The 11576-nt window shown below is 40.9% G+C and overlaps 1 protein-coding gene across 11 annotated transcripts; it reads left to right on the top strand.

The window, feature by feature from the left end:
• Window positions 1-2688: 2688 nt before the first annotated feature.
• LOC136486782 (cysteine-rich receptor-like protein kinase 44) lies at window positions 2689-9040 on the top strand. 11 transcript variants are annotated; one of them, XM_066483784.1, is made up of 8 exons: window positions 2718-2940; window positions 4007-4068; window positions 5107-5220; window positions 6891-7001; window positions 7280-7544; window positions 7631-7859; window positions 7949-8096; window positions 8355-9038. In XM_066483784.1, the coding sequence occupies exons 4-8, from the start codon at window positions 6900-6902 to the stop codon at window positions 8571-8573; spliced, it is 963 nt and encodes a 320-aa protein (XP_066339881.1). In that variant the 5' UTR covers window positions 2718-2940; window positions 4007-4068; window positions 5107-5220; window positions 6891-6899; the 3' UTR covers window positions 8574-9038. The 11 variants fall into 11 exon arrangements, with proteins under 11 accessions (XP_066339882.1, XP_066339881.1, XP_066339878.1 ...); XM_066483781.1 differs by having other exon boundaries at window positions 4007-4093; XM_066483780.1 differs by having other exon boundaries at window positions 4007-4093; window positions 5107-5576.
• Window positions 9041-11576: the final 2536 nt, after the last annotated feature.

Here is an 11576-nt window from a genome sequence, read left to right as displayed (position 1 = left end):
AGGAATAAATCTCCAGCTGGGTAGGAATCGATTCGAATCGCCGTCTCTCCCGGATAGTGAGAACTTGACTGAGCAGCGGCAACGTAGATACACTTAATTGAACTTGATGGTTATAATGATGATGATGATGTTACAATATTATACCGGCTATGGTTACTATTGCCTGTTACTAAATAATATTCCACATGTTTGGCACAGGTTAGTTGCTAATGTAGAGATGAATAGTTATAATTAACTTGGTTACCGAATTATAAAATGTATAGCTCAACTAGTGGCTTTTATGCAAAATTGTGTCAAGCTAGCTCCACTTATAAAGCCTTGCATATTCCTTGGTGTCACTTTATTTCTGGTTTATGACGGGTAAGTCTAGCTGAGTACATTCGAGTACTTATAGTTTATCCCACCATGTTGCAGGTGAAGTGCTTGGCCTGCTGGATATGATGGCTAACCACCGGTGGGCTCGGTGACTCTATATTTACTTCTCATCTATATGTTTTTATCTGAGGATGTCACTTATGCTAGCAATGTATTTGGAACTTATATTAATATAATCATTTGAAAGTTATGTTTTTTTCACTAATCGGTTTTGAAACCCAAACTTGTACTATTATTTGTGAACCCATTTGTAATATTATTTCCGCTGTAACTCTGCGTATGTGATGTGTGTTTGCTTAATCACGCGATCTTGGTTGTGATGTTGATTTACCGAGGTCCTTCGTGACACTCGGTGGACTACAGGGTTTATATAAGTGAAAGTATGCGCGTGTCAATGTGTTAGCGAAGACAGCCATACTTAATCTTGTATAAATTGGGCGGTTCTGTCACATTTCTCATGAGTAGACCATATCCCTTAGAGCCGTATCGAGGCTAGAAATACGCTCAGACTTGGGAAGCGAAAGACATGCAAACAAAGCTTTTCTTGCTTGTTGTTGGCCTCGTGTTGGTCAATCTGCTCCTGAGCAATATGAGCACCTAAGACCACGTAGTCCTGATACAAAAAATGTCCCAAACTTGAGAATTGATGCTTTGAAGATACGCAGACATACGTATCTTCCAGTATAGGTAATTCGTGCCATTGAACCATGGGACCATACCATTGGCACGCTCCGTTATCACCTTCATGATCACACAACTGGTTAAGGTGGAATGATCCTTAACCTGCTCTAGTATCAACTGAAGGACCGAGCAGGCGGCCAGAAAGCTAGTGAATGGGAGCCAAATCAAAATTTCTCTAGCGAGAAACTGGCCTCTGTCTTGATTCAACCCCAAAGCGCTCACAGACCCCCAAAAACTCCAAACTAAAGATACAGCCAACTGGTAACCAGATAGCTTCCGGATACTTCAGAGAATACAACGGAGAAGATGCAGAAGCAATTCAAAAACAGAGAACACTACAAACTGCTAGACCAAACCGGTCCTGTCTGGTGTGAATACTAACCCATCCGTCAGAGCAAGAACTCTGCTCAGAAACCCCGTGCCGACCGGACCTATCTGGTTAGAAAGAACAGCACCGCAAGAAATTTGTTTCAAAAGTCGAAATCAATTCAAAGGAAGTCCGATTCAGACAAAAAATTGTAGGAGTGTTTCTAGAGGTGTTGTGGAGGTTTTCACAAAAGATCAACACCCAGAAACCTCAGATCGAAACTCATCTTAAAAACCATCATTAGAATTGAGAGTTTCTAAAAACGAGTAGAAAACTCGGATCTTCATGCTCGTGAGGAATCATCCAAAATTGTTGGCTACAGACCTTCCTGAGATGTCATTGCACGTATGAATCAGACCCAAACAATTCCAAGTGGTCAGAATGAAGATTTCACAAGAGAGATCAGAAAAACCGACAACACGGAGTCCAAACAAGAAAGGGAGCGGATCGATTCAAACAACCAGAGGTCTACTTGATGGATTGCTGCGAAAACAAGTTCACAAGGACGTGGTCTAGCCTCCTCCCTTTTACAGATCTGGAAACTAGAGTAAGAGACAGTTATCCTTGTTCTCGACATTACTCCACCTTTATTTAAATTCCTTTACCGATGATGACTCAATATCTTGAAAATGTTGTAACTTTCAAAGTTTGTTATCCACCAGTTTTTAAACATTTTAGTCCATGGTAATTTTTTAGAATGAAACTCAACATCATGTTTCGTGTATATGGAAATGAAACCACTGATTTCATTAGAAACACGGCAATTTTTGGCTACAGATGATATATAGTTTGATTACAATCTAAAATGGTCATATGTGTTATCCAGTTCCGTTCACAAAAATCCTGCGGAAGGAAAGCCCGGAGGCGTCAGACGCCGGTGATAGACAAGAGGCCTGCCGATGGAAAAAAAATTGGTGCAGTCCGGCTGCACCTACGCTCCCTGCAGACCTCATCCCGATGCTTGCCGCGTGGAGATCGGACGGCCGCCTGGTTCACCTCGGCACGCACGTCGCTCGGTTCGGGCAAGGGGTCGGGCGCTCGGCTTCCATGAATGGGCGCGAGATCTCCACACGGATGGCATCGGGATGGGGTTTGCAGCAAAAAAAATTTCCCGTGCCTGCCGACACTCTCTCCAGACAACATCGCTTTCTTTTTTTCTGACCAATGAGCAGTTGCCGTGAAGGAGACTTTGGCAATTGGGGATTTAGTTGACCACCGAGAAGCAGATCGTTCCATTATTGAATTCGAGATTAGGACGGGCTCCCGTCACCGTCGCTGTGGCGTCGACTGTGCTGACCAAGACCGGGCTCTTAAGTCTTCAACATCTGAGCATATATCGGCAACTGCTTCGTCTCGAGCTCCGGCCCCTAGCTTTAAGTTGTTCGTCCCCTCTATAGTTATCCTCGATCGATCGATCGATCTCATCGTCCGCGTAATCAGTCGTGTCCTTTGGATTTTCATTCGAGCACGGCGGGACGCGGCGAGCCTGCATTTATTTGTTGTGTTTCTGGGCCACGGTACGTGCTTCAATCCCCTTCCAGCTTTCATCCTTTGGTACATAGAACAGCAGATACATCATCCAACAAGCACGCAGTACATAGAACAGCAGATAGATCACTTTTCCTTTTTGTTTTGCTTGTCCATGCTTGTATGTTGCAAGGAAATAGTAAACTGCTTTTTATAGCGCCCCTAGCTCCATCCACCATGCGCCGCTCGGATTACCGGCAGCGCCATCCCCGATCCAGGCGCACGCGGAGATGATCAGCCGATCCGTACGTCATCCGAGCTGTGTGCTATCAGCCTGTTCGCTTGTTGGTTTCAGTTAGGGCTTATCAGCCAGCCAACAGTATTTTTCTCTTATAACAAACCAACCCTAACCGGACTTATTAGTCCAGAAACCAACCAGCGAACACATCCGTGTGCCTCCGCACCACCCGCACACGCGACTGCGGTGCCCCGCAAGATTCGAGCACCATCGAGCTCTAGGCATGTCCTCGTGAAAGCAGACGACACGCGATAGACGCGGGCAGCAATGCTCCCACGACCGCAACGGCGAAGGACGGATGCAGACGGCGACGGGCTCCCATGGCCATGGCCACGCCACGACAGTGAACGCTTTGTTTGGCAGCACGTCCTCTCGCGTGCGGGGAGGAAACTTGGTAAACGTGGGTAATTTGTAATTTGGACGTAAATTTAGAAAGATTTTTTTTTGAATTATTATTATTTTTGGGTTAAAAAAAATAGATCACCAAGTTAGAGAGGACAATTCTTACACTCTGTTTTGCGTACAGCATAAACCACGTATTCTTTTAAACTGTTTGTAACCGGCGGTTCAACCGGTTAGACTAATTGAACTTCGAATCAAGAGCTTTCCCCGTCCAATGCCAAACTCCCAAACCGGGTCCTATTAACTTTTTTTTTGGGATAATGAAAACATCCCACCTCTTTTTCAAAGAAAAAGCGTTTATATCAAAAGACCCAGACAGTACATGAACGACTGTCTACCTAATAACTACTCGTAGATGTTCTACTAATTGGGTCTCTCTTCTAACTGATCTCGATCGATCTGTGTGCACTCTGCAGTCCCGTCAAGGATCCCGTTGAGCGCAGCCGGACCTCAGTTCGTCGGGCGTTCCTCTGCGACTGTAGGTGCTGCATTGCTGTTTTCTAGTGAGTTTCGTCCGTTGGATCCTTTGATCTTGCAATCTGTTTGTCCCATCATCGTGAGCACTGTGCTTCGAATATAATATATCAGCATCTTCATTTTAAGGAGAGCCATGCTCTGCCATTTTTTAAACGCAAGTGTTGTGCCGAACCAGAGGAGGGTGAGAATCGTGCCTATAGCGGTGTTGCCCGTGGGCGATGCCACTTACACCCGGTGCTGAGTGCGGCAGCCGGCAGCCCGGCAGGCTCCACGGCCCTGCAGAAGAGACCTGCTTTTAGCCGTGCTCGCACTCGAGTGAGCCTTCATCCATCCCAAACTAAGAGCAACTCCATAGGATCTCTTTCACCTTTCTCCCAAAATCTAGTATAGCGGACAAAGAAGACTAGATTATACTGCTGTATAGGAGATATGCTCTAGCAGACTGAGCAACATCACCACATTTATGAGTGGAACCCACACGTTAGTGTTAACAAATCTCTGCTTCCTCTGGTTTCTCTCCGTCCTCTATCCTCTCCTCTCTTCTTCATAGACGCTGCGGTGACTCTGGCCTACCTATCATTCGTAATCCACCGCTTATGGGTAAGTTCTTAAAGCGTAGTTTTGTTCAGTGTAGACAACATGGCACCCTTCTCATGCCTTTGTGTTGCCAAGGTGGATGCGTCCCCGTGTATGCTTGAGCTATGTGATCACTAGTATGTAGTTGCATTAAAGGCATATTCCTATGTTTTGCTAAGTAAGTCTTGAACAGAGAAGGACATGGGAATCTTGTTCTTGCTCATTAGTTGGTCTCCCCACTACATTAGCTTTCTACTTTATCTTGGTTGGATCTCTGCTTTTGAGTGTCACACTACCCCTTGATTTATCTTATCCCTGTTGGAACTTTGGTATATTAGTTGTGATATATATTCAGGTACACATATTTATTAATATCATAGTGACACTTTCCTTGTGGATAAAAATATGATACCCTGAAATACTCTTAGGTGAAGTGCTATAACATACTTCTGTGCGCTTGCAGAAATATAAGAACACAAGAAATACCAACAATTGGGTCGAATGAATAGTCAGGAAAGAAGAATGACCCCTCACCGTCTCCACCAGGGCTCTTGATGATGAAGGTCACGTAGACCTGGTACTAAATACACTCATGACAGAATTAACCTCCGGATAGGTTTTACAAATCGGGGTTAGGGGCTTGGAGGCTATGCCTAGCTGGTGCGCTCGCGCCCCCGCTAACATTGACCAAAGTCACCCAAACCTCCATCTACTCCAAGCAATGAGCAGGTTGGAGTGGCTCCTCATCGGTCAGGAAGCCCGGCAGAGCTATTTGTGTTTGGTAGTTCCAACCCAAGACACACCACTGGGATTGCGCTGTGATGGGCCCCACCAAGCGATGACCTCATGATGTTCAAACCCTCACGCTGTACCTGGTCATAGGCTGGTCTGCCCAGTGCCCACTAGTGTTTGCAGGAGCTTTAATTTGAATCGGTATGGGTCTTTGTATTAGCATAAATAAACTAGTCCATCAACCCATACTCTCGCACATGTTAGAATCTTAAGAGACATAAACATTAATTATTATTTAACACATCTCGCTAATATAAATTACTTATATTAAATTATGTGTTTTCTCTCTTTATTTATTTTCTTACTCACTGAATGAACCACTACTTGGGACATCCCTATGCCGATGAATTCAGTGATTCAGAGATAATTATATGTAAACTTAGCTTCAGTTTAGATCATGTTTCCTAAAATGGTATATGTGGGTAATTTAAATATTGATTCATGTATCACTTTATGTTATTTTGCACAGTCACTGAGGCGGATTATTATTTAGAAGAAAATAGAGTAAATTGATTGGTTATCATTATTAGTGGTGATTAGAGCTTACCGAATTGATGGCCAGATAATTTTAATTTTTGTGAAAATTCACAAGATTTATCATTTTTTTCTAGCAGGTCTAAGTAGAGTTAACATGGAGACTTCATTGGTGACCTTTAGTTACAATGTTTATGATTTATCCTTTTTAACAGTTGAAAACTAAGCCAAGTTTTATGATTTATGAATCGCTTGTATTAGTATTTACATTTAAACTTGAGAGATATTTGTTATCTTTTGTAACGGTTGATGTGTATAATTTGGATGCAAATTAAAAACATGTTACTTTATATTATTTTTCATAATGACATATATGTGTATTTGAGTAGAAACTAAGTGGTTAATTTACATTATCAGTCATAATTGTCATGGTGAGTTACTTGTAAAAATATTAGGGGTTATTTTAGGTGTCATATTGACAGATGTGGATAATTTAGATATAAATTTAGTGGGCTATTTTGAATCATCATTCATAATGGCAGAGGCGGGTAATTTATATACAAATTTAGGTGTTATTTTGAATTACCATTCATAATGACAAAGGTGGGTAATTTAGATACAAATTTAGGGGGTCATTTTGAATCATCTTTCATTATGACAGCTGGTATGGGCAATTTAGATGCAAATTTAGGGGTTATTTTTTATACTTTTCATGATGACAATGGTGACTAATTTTGTATACAACAAAATACATCCAATGAGTACTATTGGAGATGGTGACTAGAGTCAACCAAATTAAAGGCTAAATGTTCTTGATGATTGTGAGAATTTCTAGGATTTATTTTTTCTAGCATGTCTCTGGTGAGAATTAATATAGAGGCTCCATTAGGGCTCTGATTAGTAATAGGAAGATGTTTTACTGTTCTGTTTGTTAAAGATAGCAAATGTTGCGCATCCAAGGCTCTTTGATCGAAATTACAGGACATAACTATGGAACTAGAGGACGTAACATTCCAATTTTTACGAGAAATTACAGATGATTTCTCTGAGGTGCGGAAACTTGGTGAAGGAGCATTTGGAGTGGTTTACAAGGTAAGATTTGGGCATGCTTAGTTTTTGGAACAACAATGTTTTCAGTAAATCTGACCAACCTCTGTGTAGTGCTTTCAAACAATATGGTGCAAACAATAAAATGGCCACAAGCATACAACAAAATTTATCGCCATCCCATATTTGGATGTGGTAATACTTTGTGACAACAAACAAAACAAAGCCACAACATAATTTCCATCCTCCAAATATATTATAATTAGTAGCATGTACAAAGAGGGCTCGACTTGTACTGAGTACTATGTACATATATTTGGCAGGGAGTGACTAGAAATGGAGAGGAAGTTGCTGTGAAGAAGCTGAAGCTGTGTGATGCTAATCTAGACGATAAACAGTTTCAAACAGAGTTGGATAATCTCAAGAAACTTCAGCATCAAAACATTGTACGGATTCTTGGCTATTGTTACGAAATTGAGAAAAAACCATTTAATTTGCCTGATGGAAGTAAGGTATATTTAGAGGAGACATATAGAGCACTCTGCTTCGAGTATTTGGACAATGGGAGCCTTCAAAAGCATCTTTCTGGTATGCTGATCCTTTTTTGGTATGTCTTGGAAGATGTTTTCTTTTATTTGCATTTGATTAATAAACTTCTTTATTTACTACCGCAGATGAGTTTTGTGGACTTGACTGGCACACCCGGTTCAAAATAATCAAGGGAACTTGTGAGGGTCTAAAGTATATTCACGAGGAGCTGGAAGCACCTATTTACCACCTGGACATAAAGCCTGACAATATCTTGCTCGATAAGGACATGGTACCAAAAATTGCAGATTTTGGTTTGTCTAGGATCTTTGGTAAAGAACTAACCCGAACCACAGAAAATGCGTATGGAACACTGTAAGTTGAATGCACGAAGTAAGCCTATCCTTTCTCTAATACAACAAAAATGCGTGCAATAAAAATTCATTGCATGTGATGCAATGCAGTGGGTACCAGCCACCAGAATACATCGACAAAGGTGAGATCTCAGGGAAGTTTGACATATTCAGCCTGGGTGTTGTTATGATAAGGATAGTGTCAGGACCCATGGGCTACCCCAAATGTTTAGAATCGTCGGATGAGTTTATAGATAATGTAAGAGATGGTATTTCTTATTAACTAGACCTTTTGTTTAATACTCCCTCCGTTCCAAACTATAAGTCGCTTTGACTTTTCTCTGTTCATCCATTTTGCTATGTATCTAGACATATTATTATATAGAAGCATAGCAAAATGGATGTACCAAAACAGCCAAAGTGACTTATAATTTGGAGCGGAGGGAGAATAATATATATACTACGTAATATTTACATCAAATCAGTGTTAGTTTACAATAACAGTACGATTTATCAGGTTCAAGAAACCTGGAGGAATAGGTTGCAGGCAACATGTAGTAGTGATTCCTTGATTAAAGCATATTGCCACCAAGTTGAGACATGCACTCAGATAGCATTGAGCTGTTTGGATGAAGATAGCCACAAAAGGCCTCACATAGTGAAGATCACTGAGAAGCTTAATGCGATTGAAACTGGCATTGACAAGGTAACTAATATCATTTGTAAATGCACATAAGCGATAGCTATGTCAGGACATAATCTCTACTGCATGAGAAATCATGTGATCAGTTCACAGAGTTATGTTTTCAATGTATAATTGAATTGGTTCTCAACATTATTGATAACACCATGACTCAAGAGCCAGTAAGATTTTTTTGCGTCCTCCAACTGATAGGGAGAAGCTCGATGTTATCGCATCTGTGTATATTATATTTTCCCTGCAATAAAAAACTATAATAGTCATATGTTGACGTTGAAAGTGGACAATAGGCACATTTCGCAACAGTTTGTCATTTATTTCTTTATATACCAACGAATGGCACAAAATTACACATATAATAAATTTATTGTGTGGTGTAGCTTCTGTCCTTTCAGCTATCAAGAATGTGCTACACACAAGCAACTTACCATCATGTTATGAAAAAATAATGTGTTGCAGGTTTATACCTTAATTTGTGTGTACACGAAAAGAAATCCTATATTTTTCATTGGGTTCAAAAGTGCCACGCGAGAAGTTATGTGAACCGCACCAAGCCTGTGTTGTTCGGTCTGCGTGTAGGCTTGCTAATGCAAGTGTGTGTGTCACACACAACCATGGCCGTGAACAGCTGGCGGCTGTCGCATTGTTCTATGTGAAGAAGACCTCTGGTAGCTAGCTATCTCAAAGGCGTGACACACAGGCATGACATGGAAAGGGGACGATGAGATTCCATTACAAGAAGCACACAACCAGTTGGCCGACACTAGTAGGGAAACGACTGCAGCCAACAGTCGGAGAAGAAGAGGAGGTAGCATGGCAGGAGGTTGTTGCAGCGAGTATGGATGGAGTCATTGTATGATGGCGGTAGCTTGGAGAAACATGGAGAGGCGAGATTGGGGCTAGGCTTTTTATAGCCAGGGTGCATAGGACAAGCAAGGCGCATAGTGAGGATCCTTGTCATGCATGCCCAAAACACGCGTAACCAAGAATACGTTAGTGCAAAGGCTGGTAGGGTATATTGAAGCGATAGTGGGGGCTCGGCAGTGCATGGAGACAGCTGTCTCTGACTCTGTTGATGGGCGGGCTCAAGTCATAACAGATGTAAAATGACATCTGCTCTAACGGATGTGGAAAGGGGAGAAGAAGAAAAAGGAATCAATTCATTTTTCACAAGAAAAACACAGGAACAGAGGAAACAAAATCATCCATTCCAATGAGGAATTTAGTGGGCGATAGGGAAGTGGCACGTGGTTGTACTACATCTTCCTTGCTGATCCTCTGTGTTTTTTTTTTGACAAACTGCTAACCCTCTATGGTGGGTCTAGCTAGCTTGTTGGCATACTGCATCGATGTGAGCGGGCAGTGGTGCTATTGGACTGGTAGGGCATTAACAGGCCGAGGCCCAACTACTCGTTAGACTGGACTAGGGGAAAAAGAGGGGAGTAGAGAAGAGGGGAATGGTGGTTGGGTCTGATCTGGGCTTTTGGGTGAGCTCGGCCAAGTCGTTATAGAAAAATCAAAATTTTCCTTTTGGATACTATTTTTTCAAAAAATTGATATAGTGCTTATTAGCCGGTCTTGATTTAGAATCTAAATCCTGACTTTGAATAAATACTCAAAGGTTTAATTAAATCCAAATCATACCACACAAAATGCAATTAGTTACAAGCGTGCATAAGTAGATTTCAAGAGTTGGTCTCCGAGGAGATTGTATTCTAGTAGAGAATTATAGTAGCGTTTGTTTTGATTTGAGTTTTAGTTAAAATCCTACTCATATTGTTTTATTTGGTGGAGGGTGTAAACCCTTAATAGACTGAATTTAAACGAAAAAGGGTTTTCGTAAATCCTTTTCAATAACATTTTCGAAGAAAGCAGGTTGAGTTTAAAATCCATGGTCCGGTCCAAAGGTTTTTTTATGAAGGCAATATATTTTACAATTTAAAGTTAAATGTTTCCAAAATTTTGATTTAGGTTCTGAGAATATATAAAAAAATGAAAATGCATTTTAGAAACACTAGCACTAGGTTTCAAATCAGAATTCTTCCACGATGTTTTTGTTGCACAAATGCTTTCTAATGTACTATTGAAAAGTTTAGGTTATGCTTTTAGGAAAGAAGAGAAATGACACGAATTTGAGTTATTCAATCCTGAAATATCTGTACCTTTTATATCGGGGTAATAAGAAGTTAAAAGTTGGATCAAACATAGCTTTCAAAAATATTATTGACACAATTCCAAATAGTTTTGATGAAAACAAAATTATAGTCAAAGAAGGTTTTTTACTTTTGGAAACATTTCCCAGACATTTTGAAAAAGGAGTAAATAGTTCTTACTTTTCAATACAACTTGATTTTGGACAATTCAACATGTCTAAATATGATTTAAAAATAATATTAAGTCAAAATAAATTTTGGTTGGAACCAAAAACGTTCCAAGGTTTTGGTTTTGCCAATAAGTACCTTTAGAAGTAAAAAAATTGAATTAGAATTTGAATAAATGAGATAAGAAAGGGTGTTTGACTTAAGTTTTTCTATGATTTACATGGAAAGACACATTCAAGCAACAATTTAAAAAAAACAGGTTTTTGCTATCCAATAAACTTGGCACATAAACTTAGGATGTGACATACACAAGGGTTTATATTAAGTGTTGCGCGGGGTTGTGACTACTACGTGTCAACATGTTGTGACTAGGGGTCAATATGTGTTCACAGAAGCATTGTGGTTAGGGTCATGGGCTTCTGGCTCAAGTACCGAAATAGGGATTAGAGGGGGGGGGGGGGGGGGGGGGGGTTGTGAATGGGAGCCAATTCCTATTTTCTTTCGAATGCGACCATTGTCCCAAAATCTACCCCAAAGCACCGAACATGGACACGGACACGGGAGCTCGATCTATCCAACTGGCGACTAAATGAACTCAAATCAACACCGCAAACCCACCGAAGCAAAGCGAGAACAAATTGAACCGAAAACAGCGAAAAATAGCGCTCAGGCCCTCATACTGGACATGTCTGGGGACTGCACCAGACTTGTCCGGAAA

This window comes from Miscanthus floridulus, chromosome 10 (genome assembly GCF_019320115.1).
Source record: "Miscanthus floridulus cultivar M001 chromosome 10, ASM1932011v1, whole genome shotgun sequence".
Classification (NCBI taxonomy): Eukaryota; Viridiplantae; Streptophyta; class Magnoliopsida; order Poales; family Poaceae; genus Miscanthus; species Miscanthus floridulus.
The sequence above is the reverse complement of the archived record's forward strand: the minus strand, read 5'-3'. Positions and strand labels throughout refer to the sequence as shown.

Bases quoted from the DNA above. Each gene is read 5' to 3' on its own strand.
- LOC136486782 (XM_066483785.1), top strand. From the start codon at position 6,900: ATGGAACTAGAGGACGTAACATTCCAATTTTTACGAGAAATTACAGAT. The intron at 7,002-7,279 runs GTAAGATTTGGG...TATATTTGGCAG, and splicing joins CATTTGGAGTGGTTTACAAG to GGAGTGACTAGAAATGGAGA. The intron at 7,545-7,630 runs GTATGCTGATCC...TTACTACCGCAG, and splicing joins CCTTCAAAAGCATCTTTCTG to ATGAGTTTTGTGGACTTGAC.